Source organism: Notolepis coatsorum, assembly GCF_963971535.1.
Source record: "Notolepis coatsorum genome assembly, chromosome: 11".
NCBI classification, from domain to species: Eukaryota; Metazoa; Chordata; class Actinopteri; order Aulopiformes; family Paralepididae; genus Notolepis; species Notolepis coatsorum.
This window is the reverse complement of record NC_140175.1, coordinates 15,349,350-15,372,038: the sequence shown is the minus strand read 5'-3', so window position 1 is coordinate 15,372,038 and position 22,689 is coordinate 15,349,350. Positions and strand designations below refer to the sequence as shown.

General features: G+C 45.9%; 1 protein-coding gene across 1 annotated transcript in view; it reads left to right on the top strand.

The window, feature by feature from the left end:
- tnca (tenascin Ca) overlaps positions 1-22,689 on the top strand; it is a 101,948-nt gene that overhangs the window by 12,003 nt on the left and 67,256 nt on the right. Inside the window, exons 2-5 of the mRNA XM_084325396.1 lie at positions 14,957-15,559; positions 17,470-18,783; positions 19,605-19,868; positions 20,422-20,537. Coding sequence (XP_084181522.1) covers positions 15,043-15,559; positions 17,470-18,783; positions 19,605-19,868; positions 20,422-20,537 — 2,211 coding nt within the window. The 5' untranslated portion in view covers positions 14,957-15,042. The remainder of the gene's footprint in view (positions 1-14,956; positions 15,560-17,469; positions 18,784-19,604; positions 19,869-20,421; positions 20,538-22,689) is intronic.

Genomic DNA, 22,689 nt, shown 5'->3' with positions numbered 1-22,689 from the left:
AGTATATCCATGAGCTGGGAAACACCCTGGGTCCATAGCCTGAAGTCGTATGTAGTACATGTCGAAATTTCATAAAAAATCTGTGATTAGGAGCGATTTTGGTAAACTGTGTACAAAAGAAAAAGCTCTCCTGGTTTTCTTTTCCTCATTGACTTCAATTCATTCTGCGTTTTTTTCTCTTCCTGTTTTCGCTCGTGACTTTTCACCTAGATCCCTGATTGGGACATCCCGATGGGATATCATTGGAAAGCCACACTCATTGGCTACAACCCTGTCCAATAATTTTTGAGATTGCCAAATGATTGACGGAGCTAGAGCCCCGGGATTCGGGGGTGGTAATCTGACTCTGCCGTGTACTTTGGCGCACACCTCACATATCGGCATGTAACTCGAGAACCGCTGAACGGATTTTGCCAATGAGAGTCCGCGCTGGCAGGTGAAAAGATGTGACAGGCTGCCTCCTCGTGTACTGGAGGGGACACGTGATGCAAGGCTTCTATCCTCCCTACAACCAACCAGTGGGGGGCATATGCGAGCAATGTTCAAGACAGGGGAGGGGAGAATTGGAAACACGAAAATTGGGATGGGAGAAAAATAGAAAAATAAGGAGAAAAAGTGGATAAAAAAAAAAGAATATCACATTAAGGCACAACGTTTCACTACTTGTTTATTCACCTCAATCTGTCGTCATCTTTCCTGATCACATTAACAATGACCAGTTACAGTCCCCACAAGTCTCACAGTAAACACAACAACACCACTTAGAATCATCTTCTAACTAAGATCTGCTCAAATGCATAGATATTGAGAGCGCAAGTCCTCTTATTGTTGATAAATCAAACTTTAGCGCAATCCAGTAGGAAAAGACAAAATCGATGTGGCTACATAGGTGTAACCCGAGCGCCCCCTACTGGTCCAGTATTGTTATTGTGTAACCTGGTGTAACCCGAGCGCCCCCTACTGGTCCAGTATTGTTATTGTGTAACCTGGTGTAACCCGAGCGCCCCCTACTGGTCCAGTATTGTTATTGTGTAACCTGGTGTAACCCGAGCGCCCCCTACTGGCCGAGTATTGTTACTGTATGCGTAACCCGGTGCTCAGATCTGGCCGACGCCTTCCCGACGACAGCAAAAGCCAAACTCTACTTCGCTGCATCTGTACGCCGACTGGCGGTGGTTACATTAGTCACCCTATTACCGCTTCAACACGTTGTCCTGAATCATTACGCCGCAGAATGACATTCAATGCTAATTGTAAAAAGGAATTACTGCTATGAAAGAAAAAGATGAATCCAACATGCTAGTGAGTTCCAACAGCTTTCATAACGACTAGGGGTGTTCGATATTGGCTTTTTTACCGATATCCGATATACCGATATTGTCCAACTCTTAATTTCCGATACCGATATCAACCGATACCAATATATGCAGGGTTTCCCCCCCCCCAAAAAACGGAATAATTTCAGGTAATTAACATTACATATCTCTTGTTGTGGTATTAACACAACATTATGCATACCTTTGACAATAAATAAAATAAGAATTTGTTCTTACTTGCTTGCCTGGGTAAATAAAGGTTAAATAAATGTAAAAAAAATTAAAGTATAAAAAAACGTAAAGAATTTGAAAACCGATACCGATATTTTCCGATATAACATTTGAATGCCAATATCGGCCGATAATATCGGACATCCCTAATAACGACAGATGGTGCTTTAACGCCTGCACTCAGGGCATCGCTGGTCATGTAAATTACACACGGCGTAAACATAAACTGTGACTCTATATATACACATATGGGACACTCGTTTATGACAAAAGCCATAAATCAGGAGTGGGAGATGAAAGTAGATCCCTCTCTCTCTCTCGGTGGAATACTCTGTTATCTGACTTCCTCACATGGTGAGATGGAACTGCTCAGGCGTCTGAGCCACTTCTCTGGGCTTGTGGTTAGTGGCAACATCTCGGGCCGTCGCACAGAACGCAACAGGGAGGAGGAGGAGGAGGAGGAGGAGGAGGAGGAGGAGGAGGAGGAGGAGGAGGAGGAGGAGGAGGAGGAGGAGGAGGAGGAGGAGACGGGTGGCTGGATTCCCAGGTATTGTAACCATGGAGGTTATGTTATAGTGTAACACACTTGAGGAAGAGCGCAGGGGTGGAGAGTGGAAAAGAGAGAGAGAGAGAGAGAGAGAGAGAGAGAGAGAGAGAGAGAGAGAGAGAGAGAGAGAGAGAGAGAGATGGAGAGAGAGAGAGAGAGGGAGAGAGAGAGGGATGGAATTCACATCATCGCAACCTCAGCCATGTTCAGCCATGGCGCTGTCATAATCTTTATTTCCACTGAAACCAGAGAGGAGCGAGGGGAGAGAGAGAGAGATGCATGATAATATAGAGAGAGAGAAATATGCATGACATAGAAAGAGAGAGAGAGGGAGAGAGAGATGCATGACATAGAGAGAGACAGAGAGAGAGAGAGAGAGAGAGAGAGAGAGAGAGAGAGAGAGAGAGAGAGAGAGAGAGAGAGAGAGAGAGAGAGAGAGAGAGAGAGAGAGAGATATGCATGACATAAATCCATGCTGTTTGACCGATGGCCTGTCATTCCAGTGTATCTCCTCTCTCTCTCTTTTTCCTCGGCATGTGAGACTGTGTCAAATGAACACCAGAAGGCCCAGCGTGCGCATATGGTGCTGCTGAACGTGAGGGATTCACACTCTTAATGCTTAACCCTTTCACAACCACACTACAGAAGGTTAACCCTTTACTATCACACGGTAGTGTGATAGTAAAGGGTTAACCTTCTGTAGTGTGGTTGTGAAAGGGTTAAGCATTAAGAGTGTGAATCCCTCACGTCTCCATCACACTACCGTGTGATAGTAAAGGGTTAACCTTCTGTAGTGTGGTTGTGAAAGGGTCAACCCTTTGTCGTGTGGCAGTGAAAGGGTTAACCTTCTGTGTATTGTCGCAGTGAAAGGGTTAACAATTTGGTAGTGTGGTTTGATTTGATTTGATATTTTTTTTATTTTCGTGTCTTACACACAGGTGTATGCCCAGCCCATATGGGCTTACAGGACACATAAACAATAAGTATATAATAGTATACTTGACATTGACAATAAGTTATATATAGAGACCAAGCTGGCCAAAAGAAAACACAATAAAACGTAATATAACAAGCTGTGAGCAATGTATGTAAACAAAGAAACGGAAAGGAATTCATATACAATTATATAGGATATAGTGTGTTTTGTCTCAAGTGGTAGTGAAAGGGTTAAGTTAAGTTAAGTTTGAACCGTATTCAACCCATGCATGTTGACTAAGAAAGAAGACATTCAAGTTTAGGGAGCGAGGGTTACACACGCATGTACGCACACACAACCCCCCGTAGAAAAACCAAAGTCTTGTACCATCAGCCATTGAGCAGCGCTCGGCACTGGAGAGTGCCTTGCTCAAGGGATCATTGCAGGTAGTTGCTGAGGCTACATCCTGAAGCTGGCACTATCATATAAAACTAGAGATGGCAAGGCATCTGCAGATATAAAGACTATACATATTAATACTACAACTCTGTACATGATATGTACATGATATGATTAGCATTAGTTGTGTAGTACTACTTTATGTGTTTTATATCCAGTTTAATCACCTGCATATTGTATATTACTATTGCACTTTACTGTTACATTTGCACTCTGGTTGGATGCCAAACCTCTTTTTGTTGTACTGTACTTGTGCTGTATGATGACAATACATTTACATGTACATAGTAATATACAATGTACAGGTGATAAACTGGGTATAAAATATATAAATTAGTACTACTGGGTAATAGTGTTAATCAGATGTATGTTGTGTATAGAGTTGTAGTATTAATATGTACAGTGATGCAGGTATAAAGACACTATGGTAGTAAGTCATACTGGCCAGCAGTGTAACTAGTAAGAGTAGGTAAGGGATATGTACAGATATAGATATAGTATCTACAGAATATGCAAAATGGATTATATGCAGGTATATAACAGATATATAATATATATACAGTAAGAATAAATATAATATATATACGTTTTAAACAGCATTTTATTTTTAACATGCTATCATACAGAGTTCCATACATGCTATAATTCAGATGCAGATGCATTAAAATGTGAGTTACTGTGGGGGTGTAATATTAGACCTACTGTACCAGTAGATACTGTACATTGATATGTCCTTCAACACACCAGCATCTGCCCAGCAGGGCCTCTGGAAAAGCCCATGAATCCCGACCTGCTTTGTTCCCACGCTGAGGAGGAACCGTTTGACTCCCGTTCCGGTCCGTCTCCCACAAATTACAGCGTTCTGGTCTCCCGCTCATGAAGTCGTCCAGCAGACGATAGTAATTGTGATGAGTTTTTATTTATTTATTAATTTCGCCTTCAACTTTTGCAGAGTTTGTTTTTTTCTTACCCGCGTTTGACGGTAATTGGCTACGGTACGTAGACACAGAGTTATGATGACTTTCGGAGCAGCTGAGTATACTTCCGCTGTCAGGGCGAAGGCGATGTGCCAGGACAAGTGTGCAAATCCTTCGACAACAGTGTTGGCAAGGATTTGGGGGGGAATTAGAAGCATTGACATGCATGTAGCTGGGCTGTAGAGTTACATACTGGTCTGTAGAGTTACATACAGATGCAGCACTGAAAAAAATCGAACCTCTTCTGCTGCTGGTCTGCTGCCCCTCTGCCACTGTAGAACTAGCACTCAGGTGTTATATTTCGGGGGGCTGGTGGCTGGCTCCCAAAGTGAACAAAGGGAGGGTACATAACTTAAGTGCTCCCCCAGGGAGGGGGTCGGGGGCTACTGCCCTCAGACCCCCAAGATAATTTTTATATGATTTTGATTTTATTTTATTGATGGATTAAAAACACACAACAAGGATCAAAAGGATAACATGAGAAAGAGTAAAACCCTTATTTCCGTCATGGTCCCAGGGCTGTTAGGCCACAACAAAAACACGACAATAACACAAAACACATACATTTAAAACATTAGAAGACTAACCTATAGCTAAAATTGTATACCCCACAATAACTAAAAACTGATTGGAAACCCATTCAAACTATTCCTCTATTCTGTCCATGAGCCACTTCCTGACGCTTCTCTTGAAGCTGTGGAGGCTCGAGCTCTGCTTGATGGGGATAGGCAGCTTGTTCCAATCCTGGGCTCCAGAGAAAGTAAGGGAGCATTGGCCCAGTTTGGATCGGAAAGAAGCAGGCTTCAGGTTTGCTATGCTTGCTCTAGTTCTGTGGTTGTGGGATTCGTTGACCGAAGTCTGACTTGGGGTACTGCCCATATATTAGTGTTGCAATGCATGATAAGTATAAACAGTAAAAAAAACCTAAGGAATCGGATGGAGCTGGGGGCGTTTGGGACGAATAAAAATGTAAGATGAAAAAGTCTCCCCAGTGATACACTGTGGGAGGCAGTGGAGGTGTGAAATCTGGCCCGGTCCAGAACAATAGGAGTCACAAAATCTGTTTGGCCCGTGGAGTGGAGGAGCAGCAGAGATTAGATTTTTCAGTGCTGCATCTGTACTGGTCTGTAGAGTTACATACTGGTCTGTAGAGTTACATACTGGTCTGTAGGGTTACATACTGGTCTGTAGAGTTACATACTGGTCTGTAGAGTTACATACTGGTCTGTAGAGTTACATACTGGCCTGTAGAGTTACATACTGGTCTGTAGAGTTACATACTGGTCTGTAGAGTTACATACTGGTCTGTAGAGTTACATTCTGGTCTGTGGAGTTACATACTGGTCTGTAGAGTTACATACTGGTCTGTAGAGTTACATACTGGTCTGTAGAGTTACATACTGGTCTGTAGAGTTACATACTGTACTGGTCTGTAGAGTTACATACTGGTCTGTAGAGTTACATACTGGTCTGTAGGGTTACATACTGGTCTGTAGGGTTACATACTGGTCTGTAGAGTTACATACTGGTCTGTAGAGTTACATACTGTACTGGTCTGTAGAGTTACATACTGGTCTGTAGAGTTACATACTGGTCTGTAGAGTTACATACTGGTCTGTAGGGTTACATACTGGTCTGTAGAGTTACATACTGGTCTGTAGAGTTACATACTGGTCTGTAGAGTTACATACTGGTCTGTAGAGTTACATACTGGTCTGTAGAGTTACATACTGTACTGGTCTGTAGAGTTACATACTGGTCTGTAGAGTTACATACTGGTCTGTAGAGTTACATACTGGTCTGTAGAGTTACACACTGGTCTGTAGAGTTACATACTGGCCTGTAGAGTTACATACTGGTCTGTAGAGTTACATACTGGTCTGTAGAGTTACATACTGGTCTGTAGAGTTACATACTGGTCTGTAGAGTTACATACTGGTCTGTAGAGTTACATACTGGTCTGTAGGGTTACATACTGGTCTGTAGAGTTACATACTGGTCTGTAGAGTTACATACTGGTCTGTAGAGTTACATACTGGTCTGTAGAGTTACATACTGGTCTGTAGAGTTACATACTGGTCTGTAGAGTTCTCCATACTGGTCTGTAGAGTTCTGGCGCGTGGTGGAACCATCAATTATGTCGTAGACAGATCTTCATGATCAATACAGGTTTAATAGTGGAACACATGTAGGTTAAATGAGCTTTGGCTGAGAGGAGTGTTTACCACATAGCCACCTGGGAGAACTGAGGGGGAGAAGGAAACACTGAGCTTCATGCCAAAGTGGTTGTGAAGGCAGCACAGTGGTTGTGAAGGCAGCAAAGTGGTCGTGAAGGCAGCAAAGTGGTTGTGAAGGCAGCAAAGTGGTTGTGAAGGCAGCAAAGTGGTTGTGAAGGCAGCAAAGTGGTTGTGAAGGCAGCAAAGTGGTTGTGAAGGCAGCACAGTGGTTGTGAAGACAGCAAAGTGGTTGTGAAGGCAGCAAAGTGGTTGTGAAGGTGGCGGCAGGCCTGCTGAGCTCAGGTAAACCTACGCGCAACTGGCCAAAGATTTAATTGTGCGTAAAATCGACGCGAGCTGACGTGGGGACAGTGCAGAGCTGTGACTGGCCGCTGGGGGATACGGACCAGCTATAGCCTATAGCTGTTGGCCAACAACACCTCTCCCGGAGTTTTAGGCTAGGCTAGTGGTCCGTATCCGCTTCCGTTCATTTGTGCTAAGCTAGGCTAGCTTGCAGCCAGATAGCTTTCTACTGAACGCACAGAGGGGAAATTGGTGTCCATCTTCTTGACTGACTCTGGAGAAGACGGTGATCACATTTCCCATAATGTTGGCGTGTTCCTTTAAAGATCGTGCCTGTGGAAAGGAACGTCCCGCCCACTTAGGAGACAAGAACCGATCCATGCTCATCAGTGATCAGCCTGTGATCTTCCTTTATTGCAGTGTCTTTGGAAGCATAACCCTATCACCTTAACCTCAGTGGAGACCTCACACCCCACCCTAACCTAAAACACAGACTCAGAAGGAGCTTCTATCCCCGATTCCCCAGGCCATCAGGATGCTCAACGACAATAACACTATGTAACAAACCATCGAATACACTCACAGCACACACATCCACACGCGCACTCACTTTAAATAAACAACTCACTGTAGCACCCACTTTACCCACTTTAGATTTTTTTTTTTTTTTAAACTTCATTTTTTTGCGTTTATCGCTTTTCTGGTCAAGCATGACCGACAGTTGTAGGGTGAAACGGGAGAGAGAGCAGGGGAAGACATTCGGCAAATGACGGCGAGTCCGGGAATCGAACTCGTAGTCAACCAGATCCGTGACGCAGCACGGTATTCCGCGACGCAGCGCGGTACATGGTGTGCTACTGGAGCACCCCACTTAGACACTTTAACACACTTTATATTTATTGGTAAAGAGATTTGCATTTCATTTTTTTTTTTTTTTTTTTTATCCTTTATTTATCCAGGAATGTCCCATTGAGATACAAGATCTCTTCTTCCAGGTGGTCAATCATTGCACCTTACCCTAAGTTGTACCTCATCCCATTTCTGCATTGTACTGTATATTGTATTGTAACTCAGTTACTAATTTTTCTTTCTTCTACTCTGTATTGTATATTGTATGTATATTGAACACTTTTGTTGACACTTGTTTGCGTACTTTTGACTTTCTATTTTATACTTATCTATTTGTATCTAGCACACTCTCAGGAGCAAAACAGGAAAAAGCATTTCATATAAAAGTATTCTGTATTTTTGTACGACAACTAATAAAGAAACTTGAAACTTGAACTTATTGAAGAAAAAAAGGTTTGACGGTTTCCGGCACCAAGGCGTGCAAACACAAATTATGCATAACTGCAGGTCTGCCGAGTGGTTTCCATAATGATAGGAGTCATTGTTTCTTTAGGCGGAATGTGGGGCGGACAGCTCCAGTCCTTCTCGTCAACGATTCCCATTATTAAGCATGTGATTGACACACCGGTGTAGGAGAGGTGTCAAAAAGACCAGTTATGTAATGACAGTTGAGGCGCGTGTCTGTTTGCTCGCTACATGCCTCTGTGACAGCTCCTCCCCAAGGATCAATGACCCCACTTCTCCGACTCTCTCATCTTAGTCCTCTCTCTCATCTTAGTCCATGCATCTGCTGTCAAACGTCCTGACCCGTACGTGCCCGGAGGACAACAACATAGCTGTGGCCGTAGACATAGTTCCAATGGAGTGAGATTATAATGGACCTCACTTATCATGGTGTCATTAACCGCTGGATCAGTCAAAAATGGGGCTATTTTTTTTTTTTATTGCATACCCAAAGTAATTTGCGATTTATTATACGTTATACTTATAGCACATGCATGAGTCTGGTCTCGTTTGAAAGGTAACATTCTGAGGTTTCTTACACAACAAAAAAATCACTTTGAGTGCTAATGAAATAGAGCAACAGAGGTTTGAAGAACACAATGAAGTAAAAGTTTTGTGTACTCACATTTCTTTTTACTGGTTGCCAGATGCCTGTTTTTAAGTTCCAGCTGAGAGGTAGGAGCTGGAAAACATAACAGTTCCATAGCCTGAAGTCTTATGTAGTACAGGTCCAAAGTTTATAAAAATCGCACGGAAAATAAAATGTTTTACAAAGGGTTTTGTAATGTGTGTACTGGTAAAAATCCGTCATGATTATCCAAAATGGCCGTCCGCTGCCATTCATTTCTTCGTCTTCTTGTGTCACCTTCCCCAGCGCTCAGCAGACGCTCCTTGACTACAACGGTGGTCAATAATTTTCGCCATCAGCGGTGACTGGTCAGTTCAGGGACCGCTCACAACCGGACGCGGTCACTCATCCGAAACGGCTCGTCAAATGACGCTCGCCGGCTGTTTCGTCTTGTAACTTGAGAATGGAATCACGCAATAGGTTGACTGAGGTGACGATCGAAAGGCGTGAAATTCAACTTTCCAACAATGTATTGGTTGATCGGCGAAAATGCAACCCGGAGCCGACAGACAAGCGCAAAGTGCCGCGACGTGTGCCGCGAGGTTTAGGGGTTCCCTCAGAGCAGCATGCCTCTAACACAGCCAGGTTTAGGGGTTAACTTCTCTGAGCAGCATGCCTCTAACACAGCCAGGTTTAGGGGTTCACTCGGAGCAGCATGCCTCTAACACAGCCAGGTTTAGGGATTTAGGGGTTCACTTCTCTGAGCAGCATGCCTCTAACACAGCCAGGTTTAGGGGTTCACTCTGAGCAGCATGCCTCTAACACAGCCAGGTTTAGGGGTTCACTTCTCTGAGCAGCATGCCTCTAACACAGCCAGGTTTAGGGGTTCACTTCTCTGAGCAGCATGCCTCTAACACAGCCAGGTTTAGGGGTTCACTTCTCTGAGCAGCATGCCTCTAACACAGCCAGGTTTAGGGGTTCACTTCTCTGAGCAGCATGCCTCTAACACAGCCAGGTTTAGGGGTTCCCTCTGAGCAGCATGCCTCTAACACAGCCAGGTTTAGGGGTTCACTTCTCTGAGCAGCATGCCTCTAACACAGCCAGGTTTAGGGGTTCACTTCTCTGAGCAGCATGCCTCTAACACAGCCAGGTTTAGGGGTTCCCTCTGAGCAGCATGCCTCTAACACAGCCAGGTTTAGGGGTTCACTTCTCTGAGCAGCATGCCTCTAACACAGCCAGGTTTATGGGTTCACTTCTCTGAGCAGCATGCCTCTAACACAGCCAGGTTTAGGGGTTCACTCTGAGCAGCATGCCTCTAACACAGCCAGGTTTAGGGGTTCCCTCTGAGCAGCATGCCTCTAACACAGCCAGGTTTAGGGGTTCACTCTGAGCAGCATGCCTCTAACACAGCCAGGTTTAGGGGTTCACTTCTCTGAGCAGCATGCCTCTAACACAGCCAGGTTTAGGGGTTCACTTCTCTGAGCAGCATGCCTCTAACACAGCCAGGTTTAGGGGTTCACTCGGAGCAGCATGCCTCTAACACAGCCAGGTTTAGGGGTTCACTCTGAGCAGCATGCCTCTAACACAGCCAGGTTTAGGGGTTCACTTCTCTGAGCAGCATGCCTCTAACACAGCCAGGTTTAGGGGTTCACTCTGAGCAGCATGCCTCTAACACAGCCAGGTTTAGGGGTTCACTTCTCTGAGCAGCATGCCTCTAACACAGCCAGGTTTAGGGGTTCACTTCTCTGAGCAGCATGCCTCTAACACAGCCAGGTTTAGGGGTTCACTCTGAGCAGCATGCCTCTAACACAGCCAGGTTTAGGGGTTCACTTCTCTGAGCAGCATGCCTCTAACACAGCCAGGTTTAGGGGTTCACTTCTCTGAGCAGCATGCCTCTAACACAGCCAGGTTTAGGGGTTCACTTCTCTGAGCAGCATGCCTCTAACACAGCCAGGTTTAGGGGTTCACTTCTCTGAGCAGCATGCCTCTAACACAGCCAGGTTTAGGGGTTCACTTCTCTGAGCAGCATGCCTCTAACACAGCCAGGTTTAGGGGTTCACTTCTCTGAGCAGCATGCTTCTAACACCGCCAGGTGTAGGGGTTCACTTCTCTCTGAGCAGCATGCCTCTAACACAGCCAGGTTTAGGGGTTCACTTCTCTGAGCAGCATGCCTCTAACACAGCCAGGTTTAGGGGTTCACTTCTCTCTGAGCAGCATGCCTCTAACACAGCCAGGTTTAGGGGTTCCCTCGGAGGAGCATGCCTCTAACACAGCCAGGTTTAGGGGTTCACTCGGAGCAGCATGCCTCTAACACAGCCAGGTTTAGGGGTTCCCTCTGAGCAGCATGCCTCTAACACAGCCAGGTTTAGGGGTTCACTCGGAGCAGCATGCCTCTAACACAGCCAGGTTTAGGGGTTCCCTCTGAGCAGCATGCCTCTAACACAGCCAGGTTTAGGGGTTCACTTCTCTGAGCAGCATGCCTCTAACACAGCCAGGTTTAGGGGTTCACTTCTCTGAGCAGCATGCCTCTAACACAGCCAGGTTTAGGGGTTCACTTCTCTGAGCAGCATGCCTCTAACACAGCCAGGTTTAGGGGTTCCCTCTGAGCAGCATGCCTCTAACACAGCCAGGTTTAGGGGTTCCCTCGGAGCAGCATGCCTCTAACACAGCCAGGTTTAGGAGTTCTGAAAATACAATTATACATTAACATTTGCCTGTGACCTTCAATGTAATGTATAAATACTTGGTTATTTCCACACAGAACCTGTTTAAATTGACTTTTGGCTATTCTGCACACTCTTCCTGGAATACGCTAACTTGCGGCTTTAAAATCGGATACATTTGATGAATTTAAAACATTTATGAAAGACATGGAATCAATCGGGAGCTGTCTGCGTTTCTGAATATCTCACTTCCTTTAACACCGGCCCTGAACACTTGACTTTTAATGCCTTTTGTATGATATCATTCCACGTGTTTATTCTGCATTTGTTTTTTACGTCGTAGTGTCTGTAACTTTAATGTATGTTTTAAATGCTGGCAGGTCTCACTTGCAAGAGAGATTCTTAATTAAATCAATTAGAATTACTTGGTTAAATAAAGGTTAAAGGAGGTGTTTCATTAGATCGATTGAATCACAACGTGCACAGAAACACTGTCCAGTTAAAGAATAGAATAGAATAGAATAGAATAGAATAGAATAGAATAGAATAGAATAGAATAGAATAGAATAGAATAGAATAGAATAGAATAGAATAGAATAGAATCGTTGAGTTTGCATGCTTGAGACAAGATCACTGTTACGGTTACCGTCGGTAGTGTGATAGTAAAGGGTTAACCTTCTGTAGTGTGGCAGTGAAAGGGTTAACCTGCTGTTGTGTAGCAGTGAAAGGGTTAACCTGCTGTTGTGTGGCAGTGAAAGGGTTAACCGGCTGTGTATTGTCACAGTGTGAAAGGGTTAACCGTTTGGTAGTGCGGCAGTGAAAGGGTTAAGGTCTGGTGGTCCGGTCCTTCGCCAGAAGATTGTGAGAGTCAAACATTATAGTTACAGGTCAGAAGGTTGTCTTTCATATTAGCTATATTTTTTGAGGGGGACAAATTTACTTCTTCTCAATATTGAATAATATTGAATAATAATAATAATAATAATAATAATAATAATAATAATAATAATAATAATAATAATAATAATAATAATAATAATAATAATAATAATAATAATAATAATAATAATAATAATAATAATAATAATAATAATAATAATAATAATAATAATAATAATAATAATAATAATAATAATAATATAATAATAATATAATAATAATAATAATAATAATAATAATAATAATAATAATAATAATAATAATAATAATAATAATAATAATAATAATAATAATAATAATAATAATAATAATAATAATAATAATAATAATAATAATTCATTTATTTTGTATAGCGCTTTCAAGGACCCAAAGTAGCTGACAATAGGCAAAAACAAAGAACAAAGAAACATAGAACCACAGGGAAACAGGGAACAATATGAGTACACAAGAACATAAAACCACGAGTACAGTAACAAACAACAAATACAGAAGCCAGTAGGCGAGACAATCGGGAAGTAAGTAAGGGAAACCGAGGGGAGGGAGGGGGGGGGGGGCAGGAGAGGAGAGGAGAGGAGAGGAGAGGAGAGGAGAGGAGAGGAGAGGAGAAGAGAAGAGAAGAGAAGAGAAGAGAAGAGAAGAGAAGAGAAGAGAAGAGAAGAGAAGAGAAGAGAAGAGAAGAGAAGAGAAGAGAAGAGAAGAGAAGAGAAGAGAAGAGAAGAGAAGACAGGAGAGGAGAGGAGAAGAGAAGAGAAGAGAAGAGAGGAGAGGAGAGGAGAGGAGAGGAGAGGAGAGGAGAGGAGAGGAGAGGAGAGGAGGTAGGGATGGGGAAAAGGAGGTGGTAGGTTGTTGAAGGAGGGTGGTTATGGGTGGGGAAGGTTGAATGCTTGGGAGAACAGGTAGGTTTTGAGTCGGGACTTGAAGGTGGAGAGTGTGGGAGAGTCTCTGACGGTCTGAGGGAGGGTGTTCCAGAGTCGGGGTGCAGCGCGTGAGAAGGCCCGATCACCAAAACGTTTTAATTTGGATGACGCGACGGTGAGGGAATCAGTGGAAGAGGATCGGGTGGGGCGGTAAGGGAGAAGGAGGTCAGTCAGGTAGGGGGGGCCAGGCTATGGAGGGCTTTAAAGGTGAGGGGTGAGGGGGGGACGCCCCCCCCCCCCCCCCTCCCCCTGGAGTCCCGCCCCTGGCCTCGTGTCCCGTGAAAGGGTCACGTAGGGCTACGGTATTCATTACATGTGTGATGTGAGAGAAAACAGCTTCTCATTACTTTTATGGAAAGTCATTAGCGGGAGTTAGAGGAGCAGAGTTAAAGTCGACTTTCACCTCCTTTACGTTTAACTGCCGGGCCGGTTCCTTTGATTCAAGGAGTCGGTGGCAATGAGCTAATGACCCGCGCGGTGAACGCCGTGGCTCTGTGACTTCAGGAATGTGTTAATTTGTGGTCTCTGGCCACCGGGCTGTCATTAGGGCGCTGCGGGGTCAACCAGTAACTCAAGACATCGGCTGTTCACAGGTGTTCCTCTCGAGTCCGAGGTCACAGTAGAAAGTATGCAGGTATTACCGATTTGAATTTGGAACATGCGGGTTGTAACGTATAATTATAACCGATAGGGCATACCTATCATCTGCACCTTTGTGTATTTTTCTCATATTTCTCATATTCAGAGTTAATTATATTGTTTACACAGTTTATCTTTTCCTCATATTTTTATATTCAGATCAAATTTGATTGCCTTCATTTATGTCTTTCTACTATTACCCTGCCCCATACCTGTGCCTCCACCCAAATTTCCCCAAGGGGATCAATAAAGGAATATCGCATCGTATCGCATCGTATCATGTTGTATCGTATCGTATCATGTTGTATTGAGTAGTATTTATCGTATGGTATCATATTGTATCGTATCATGTTGTATCGTATCGTATCATGTTGTATCGTATCGTATCATGTTGTATCGTATCGTATCATGTTGTATTGAGTAGTATTTATCGTATCGTATCATATTGTATCGTATCATGTTGTATCGTATCGTGTTGTATCGTATCGTATCATGTTGTATTGAGTAGTATTTATCGTATCGTATCATATTGTATCGTATCATGTTGTATTGAGTAGTATTTATCGTATCGTATCATATTGTATCGTATCATGTTGTATTGAGTAGTATTTATCGTATCGTATCATATTGTATCGTATCATGTTGTATTGAGTAGTATTTATCGTATCGTATCATATTGTATCGTATCATGTTGTATCGTATCATGTTGTATCGAGTAGTATTTATCGTATCGTATCATATGCTATTGTATCATGTTGTATCATATCATATTGTATCATGTTGTATCGTATTGTATCGTATCGTATCGTGTTGTATTGAGTAGTATTTATCGTATCGTATCGCATCGTATCGTATCGTATCTTATTATGTTGTATTTTATGTGTTGTTGTTTTTTCTTTGTTTCCTCTGCAGGACCCTCACCGTTCACACCGAGTGGTCTCCAGTCAAAACCCTTCTCCTGAAGTTCCCGTCACCAAAGCCAAGCCATCGCCTTCAGCATGGGAACCAGAACCAGCCTGCTAGTCTGCCTCCTCCTGGCCGCTCTGCTCGCTCCGAGCCACGCCGGGCTGGTCCGGAGGCTACTGAGGGAGCGCCGGCAGACGGCACCGACCGTCACATCAGAGCACAACGTCACCCTCCCAGACGGCGGCGCCGACAAGCCCGTGGTGTTCAACCACGTCTACAACATCAACGTCCAGAGCTCCATGTGCTCCGTGGACCTGGACGGCGGCGTCACGGCAACCGGCGGCGGGCCGCAGCTCCAGCGCGGTGACGGGCCCTCCAACTCTGACCTCCAGACCGCCGAGGGCAGCGCCTCCCCGGGGAACGGGGAGAACCAGATCGTCTTCACCCACCGCATCAACATCCCCCGGCAGGCGTGCGACTGTGCGGGCGGGGCGCCGGACATCAAAGAGCTCCTGAGCCGGTTGGAGATGCTGGAGGGAGAGGTTTCCACGCTGAGAGGCCAGTGTGCCGGGGGGGACTCGGCTAGCTGCTGCAGCGCTCAGGTCTCAGGTACATAAAGTAGTGCTCAGGTCACAGGTACAGACAGTAGTGCTCAGGTCACAGGTATATACAGTAGTGCTCAGGTCACAGGTACAGACAGTAGTGCTCAGGTCACAGGTACAGACAGTAGTGCTCAGGTCTCAGGTACAGACAGTAGTGCTCAGGTCACAGGTACAGACAGTAGTGCTCAGGTCACAGGTACAGACAGTAGTGCTCAGGTCTCAGGTATATACAGTAGTGCTCAGGTATATACAGTAGTGCTCAGGTACAGACAGTAGTGTTCAGGTCACAGGTACAGACAGTAGTGCTCAGGTCACAGGTACAGACAGTAGTGCTCAGGTCACAGGTACAGACAGTAGTGCTCAGGTACAGACAGTAGTGCTCAGGTCACAGGTACAGACAGTAGTGCTCAGGTCACAGGTACAGACAGTAGTGCTCAGGTCACAGGTATATACAGTAGTGCTCAGGTCACAGGTACAGACAGTAGTGCTCAGGTCACAGGTACAGACAGTAGTGCTCAGGTCACAGGTACAGACAGTAGTGCTCAGGTCACAGGTACAGACAGTAGTGCTCAGGTTTGAGATTTGAACCCCGAGTCTCTGCAGGGCAGGCGAGTGCTTAGACATCTACACCACCCAGCCGCACCAGGCTACATGCTTCCTTGTTAAGCCCTTGTCAGTGGTCTTCTACCCTCTACGGGTATATGCAAATGGGTGGTCGCCAGTGCTGTTTAACAGGTGTTGGGAAAAGTTCTCCATTACACATTAGGGATTCTCTATACTGTACCCCCATAATTCCTCTCTCCATTTAAGACACATCTGTAACATTCATCTGTAGAAGAAGCTCAGATGATTTGCAGCTCATGAATATGGAAGAGCTCGAGGACTCTGGGACTGAACGGCCAGGAATAAGGCTTAGCATTCAGTTTGCTCTGACGCCTTGTGGAAATCATGGGTGCTTTCTGTTCATGTTTAAAACATTTAAGTGTTTAACCAGAGCAGTTATTGTGTAATGTGTGCTCATTTGAGAGACACCCGAGGCGATTCATTCTCTGTTTCTGTTTCAGTTTCAATATATATGTTTTTATCTGGACTTCATTTAGACCAAGAATGGTTGAAAATCGAATCTCTAAATCTGTTTTCAGGGTACAGTGACAGATTCATATTCCATGGCAAATATTACCGCGCTCAAAGTCCCATTGTTACAATCCTGGGTGCTCCAAACCCCTACACCTACCCCTCAGCACAGATGCACACATACATATTATATGTGTTACAAATCATTTTATTTTTTTTATCTACTTTTTCTCCCATTTTCAATTTTTCTCCCATTCCAATTTCGTATCGTCCAATTCTACCGTCCCCTGTCTCGGACGCTGTTAGGCCACGCCTCCCACAAGCCGGCTGCAATGCGGACTAAGCCTTGCATCACGTGTCCCCTCCGGTACTCGAGGAAGCAGCCGTCACATCTTTTCACCTGTACAGCGCGATCTCTCAGCGTTGGGGGTCTGCGTGGGAGGGACACGCCGCCCCCGTCGCTTCCTGATTCTGCTGCGCAGGCGCACCAACCGACCTGTAGGAGTCGCTGTCCACAACGTCCGATCCCCACCCCCTAATCAGCTTCCCACCCCCTAATACTGCCAATTGTATTAGTATGAACGACCAGCCAAGCTGATATAGCAATGCGGAGAGCTGGGCTCGAACCCAGCGTCTCCTGCATTGGTGGCGAGCGCCTTGCCCACTACACCACCTAGCCGCCATACAAAGCATTTTATGTAATATAATATAATGTAATACTATAGTAATGATATTATTATTAAACAGTTTTGATGTCAAGTATTGAAATGGAGCTAGTAAAATATATAAATAAAGCAAGTTGAAGATTCACAAAAAAAAAATAATCTATCTTTCTTCTCATAGGTGAAGTGGGAACCAAGCCTTACTGCAACGGCAGAGGAAACTACAGCAGTGGCACCTGCGGCTGCGTCTGCGAGCCCGGCTGGAAGGGCCCCAACTGCGGCGAGGCCGCGTGCGCCAACGACTGCCAGGACCAGGGCCGCTGCGTGGACGGCAAGTGCGTGTGCTTCGCGGGCTTCGCGGGAGACGACTGCGCCCTGCACCTCTGCCCCGTGGACTGCGGGGAGAACGGCCACTGTCTCGGCGGCGCCTGCGTCTGCGCGGAGGGCTTCTCCGGCGACGACTGCTCCCAGACCGACTGCCTCAACAACTGCCTGGGCCGCGGGCGCTGCGTGGACGGCGACTGCGAGTGCGCAGAGCCCTGGACCGGCTACGACTGCTCCGAGCTCATCTGCCCCAAGGACTGCTACGACCGCGGACGCTGCGACAACGGGACCTGCTACTGCGACAAGGGCTTCACCGGGGAGGACTGCGGCCAGAGCACCTGCCTCAACGACTGCCAGGGCAAGGGCTTCTGCGTGGACGGCAAGTGCGTGTGCGGCGCCGGCTACGCCGGGGAGGACTGCTCCAGGGCCACCTGCCTGAACGACTGCAACGACAGAGGCACGTGTTTCAACGGCATGTGCGTCTGCGACATCGGCTACCAAGGGGACGACTGCAGCCAACTGGCGTGCGTCAACAACTGCCACGGCAGGGGCCTGTGCATCAATGGAAAGTGTGCCTGCGACGTGGGCTACCAAGGGGAGGACTGCTCGGAGCTGTCCTGCCCCTACAACTGCCGGAACAGGGGGCAATGTGTCAACGGCCAGTGCGTGTGCGAGGAGGGCTTCGCCGGCGAGGACTGCAGCATCAAGACCTGTCCTTCGGACTGCTACGGCCGCGGCAAGTGCGTGGACGGCCAGTGCGAGTGCTTCGCCGGTTACTCCGGCGACGACTGCGGCGAGCTGAGCTGCCCCAGCGACTGCCTGGGCCGCGGGCGGTGCAACGACGGACAGTGCGTGTGCGACGAGGGTTTCACCGGGGAAGACTGCGGGCAGAAAGCCTGTCCCAACGACTGCCACAAGCAAGGGTACTGCGTCGACGGCAAGTGCGTCTGCCAAGAGGGCTATTCGGGACACGACTGCTCCACGCTCACCTGTCCCGACAACTGCAACGACAGGGGGCGCTGTCTCAACGGCAAGTGCGTGTGCGAAGACGGCTACGAGGGGGACAGCTGCGGGGAGCAGAGCTGTCTCAACGACTGCCTGGACAAGGGCCGCTGTGTGCACGGCATGTGCGTCTGTGACGAGGGATACCTCGGAGACGACTGCTCGGAAGGTAGGCGGCTTTTACGAGCTTAGGAACTTTCCGTCTGTTTCGCTGAGAATGAACCAGAATAGAAAATCCAATTTATACAACAATTATCTCTTTTCCGTTTTCCTCGAAATCGACTAAAAAAATTTGGGAAACTATTTAAATGAATTGCAAAAAAAAGAAAAAAAATTATTTAAGTGTCCATTTGAGTTCCACGCAGACGCCAAAAGCAAAGCGTTGCCGTTTGTCTGCTTTTGTCTCCGTCCGTTGGGGCGGTTCTCCTCAGCTGCAGCCAGATGCAGGTCTGGAGTTTAGATTAGCTTTGTGCGCAGGATAGTTTAGTGACTGAGGGCATGAGACGAAATCTGAGATACTAGCATGCCCAGACATATTGAAATTATTCAATTATTAAATGTCACATTGAGATAAAAAAATGTCTTTGTCAAGTGAGACCTGGCCAAGACAAGCTGCAACAAATACACTAAACAACCAATAGCAGAGCCAGATACAACCTACAGTAGCAGGGCAGGCAGCAACAATAAACTACAGTATTACTACGGCGAATAAAAACAAAGACCATTGATTCAACCTCAGTCTAGTCCCTTCGTGAAGGCATTTAAAAGCATCCAGTGATACATATAGTCTCAGGAGAGTTTCAGGTCATTCTGTAACACGTTCCAAGCCGAGGGAGCAGACTAACTAAATGCTCCCTTGCCCATTTCAGCACGAACATTGGGAACAGACAATAGGAGCAGACTTTGAGAACGTGAAAAATAACTCTTTTCTGGACCATATAATTGCCTTGTTGTAAATCAATATGTCCTCTCTCTCTCTCTCCTCTCTAGTCTCTCCTCCCAAGGACCTGACGGTCATCGAGGTCACGACCGAGACGCTGGACCTGACGTGGAGCAACGAGATGTTGGTGACGGAGTATCTGGTCACGTACGTGCCCACGGGCCCGGGCGGGCTGTACCAGGAGTTCACCGTGACCGGAGACAGGAGCGCTGCGACCGTCAAGGAGCTGGAGCCCGGCATCGAGTACCTGATCAACGTCTACGCCGTCCTGAGCAACAAGAGGAGCATCCCCGTCAGCGCCAGGGTGGCCACATGTAGGTGGCGTTCATCTTTAAACCGGTTAAAGGCCAATCGGTGATCCAAATGGAAACTAATCGCCGGTATAGCCAGGTCCCACCACATAAAAAAAAAACAAGAAATAGGAATGTATTTTCATTCTACAAGGATACAAGGACTTATCACAACATACATTTGTTTTTAAAGACTCCATGATGGAACGGCTAGGCCGTCTGGATAAAAGCATCAGCTAAGTGACTAAATGTAAACTAATGAATTAAGAGGTCACACAGCATTGTGTTTGATTGATTGATTGATTGATTGATTGAAAACTTTATTAACAGATTGCAGAATGGGGGTACAATACAGTACGGCTCAATATACACACAATTGTTAACGGGACGCAGACCAGAGAAAGACTTACGTCTTGTTTACATCAGGGTGCCCCGTTTTCAATTCATCGTAACATTTATGACATACTGTACTGTATATTAGTATTGTCATCAGCGTAGAGTGAGTGTGTGCCGTAATCAAATCTGTGAGTCAACATTGTGACGAGGCTTGATGAAACCTCCTCGTCTCGACCCCCAGATCTGCCCCAGCCGGAGGGCCTGAAGTTCAAGCTGGTGAGGGAGACCTCGGTGGAGGTGCTGTGGGACCAGCTGGACATCTCCTTCGACGGCTGGGAGCTCTACTTCCGCAACACGGTCAGTCAGTGTCCCCGCGTCTCCCCCGCTGGCAGATAGTCCGTTTCAACGTCCTGCCATGTTTTTAAAGGGGACCACCACCACCCACGTTAAAGCTTCAGGTTTCAAGTTTTGTTTTATTTGGCTCACACATTAGGTACATGCACATTATAGTGAAATGCCTATTTCTGTATGAGCCTCCTGAAATTGTGCTTCATACAGTAAAGAAGTAGAAGGCAGAAGAAGATGCTGTAAGTGGTAATTTCTTTGTTAAAATAAGTGTTAAATACATTCCAACAGCCATCACTGATATAGAGTGTCTGGTCAGTAACATGGGTCTCCCAGTCCCTCCACTCTGCAGTAAACAGCCATCACTGATATAGAGTGTCTGGTCAGTAACATGTGTCTCCCAGTCCCTCCACTCTGCAGTAAACAGCCATCACTGATATAGAGTGTCTGGTCAGTAACATGGGTCTCTCAGTCCCTCCTGCTCTGCAGTAAACAGCCATCACTGATATAGAGTGTCTGGTCAGTAACATGGGTCTCCCAGTCCCTCCACTCTGCAGTAAACAGCCATCACTGATATAGAGTGTCTGGTCAGTAACATGGGTCTCCCAGTCCCTCCACTCTGCAGTAAACAGCCATCACTGATATAGAGTGTCTGGTCAGTAACATGGGTCTCCCAGTCCCTCCACTCTGCAGTAAACAGCCATCACTGATATAGAGTGTCTGGTCAATAACATGGGTCTCCCAGTCCCTCCACTCTGCAGTAAACAGCCATCACTGATATAGAGTGTCTGGTCAGTAACATGGGTCTCCCAGTCCCTCCTGCTCTGCAGTAAACAGCCATCACTGATATAGAGTGTCTGGTCAGTAACATGGGTCTCTCAGTCCCTCCTGCTCTGCAGTAAACAGCCATCACTGATGTAGAGTGTCTGGTCAGTAACATGGGTCTCCCAGTCCCTCCACTCTGCAGTAAACAGCCATCACTGATATAGAGTGTCTGGTCAGTAACATGGGTCTCCCAGTCCCTCCTGCTCTGCAGTAAACAGCCATCACTGATATAGAGTGTCTGGTCAGTAACATGGGTCTCCCAGTCCCTCCTGCTCTGCAGTAAACAGCCATCACTGATATAGAGTGTCTGGTCAGTAACATGGGTCTCTCAGTCCCTCCACTCTGCAGTAAACAGCCATCACTAATATAGAGTGTCTGGTCAGTAACATGGGTCTCCCAGTCCTTCCACTCTGCAGTAAACACAAAATACATGTCCTGGTATCCCGTTCCCACTTTATCCAATCATTTTAGTTCATCTTTCCAAGCCAAATGAGCTTACTTTGAGAGATTATTTGACTTGTTTCAAGCACACATTTGCTTAAAACTAGTTTTTATTTCTTATTTTTGTCAGATATTCTTTGCAGTGAGAGTTCTCTCTCCTGATTGGGTGAACTTGGAATGGGATACCAGGATATGTATTTTCTGTTTACCGCAGAGACCCATGTTACTGACCAAACACTCTATATGAGTGATGGCTGTTGGAATGTAGAGCTATTATTTTAACATGTAGACCACTTAAATGGTAAATGGCTGCATTTATATAGCGCTTTTATCCAAAGCGCTTTACAATTTGTTCCTTTTTACCCATTCACTCACACATTCACACACCGACGGTGGAGGCAATCATGCAAGGTGCCAATTACCTGCTCATCAGGAGCAATTAGGGGTTAAGTGTCTTGCTGCCTGGGAGGAGCTGGAATCAAACTGGGAACCTCTGGATTACCAGACGACTGCTCTACCTCCCGAGCCATTGTCGCACTTATTCCATGGCCCAGGAATGTCCAATCAATATATGTGAACATGAGCTACTCTCCCCCAAAGCCAGAAACCAGAGAAATAAGACTCAAAGCTGTGAAGTATAAAGTCTGGAGCTGCTCCATAGACAATGAATGGGGGGCGAAATGTGTGTGTGGACCCACAGAATATTTGTTTTACTTTTTATATATTATCTTCGGTTCTCCGTTCTGAAACACAACATGTACCTATGAACTCAGAACATTCCCCTGGGCGCTCTCAGTGTCATCTATATTAATATAAAAATCATATGGAGAGGCTTCAGACTTCATACCCGATGACACCGTGAATTAGACTCCGTTTTTTCTTCTGATTTGGGAGAGAG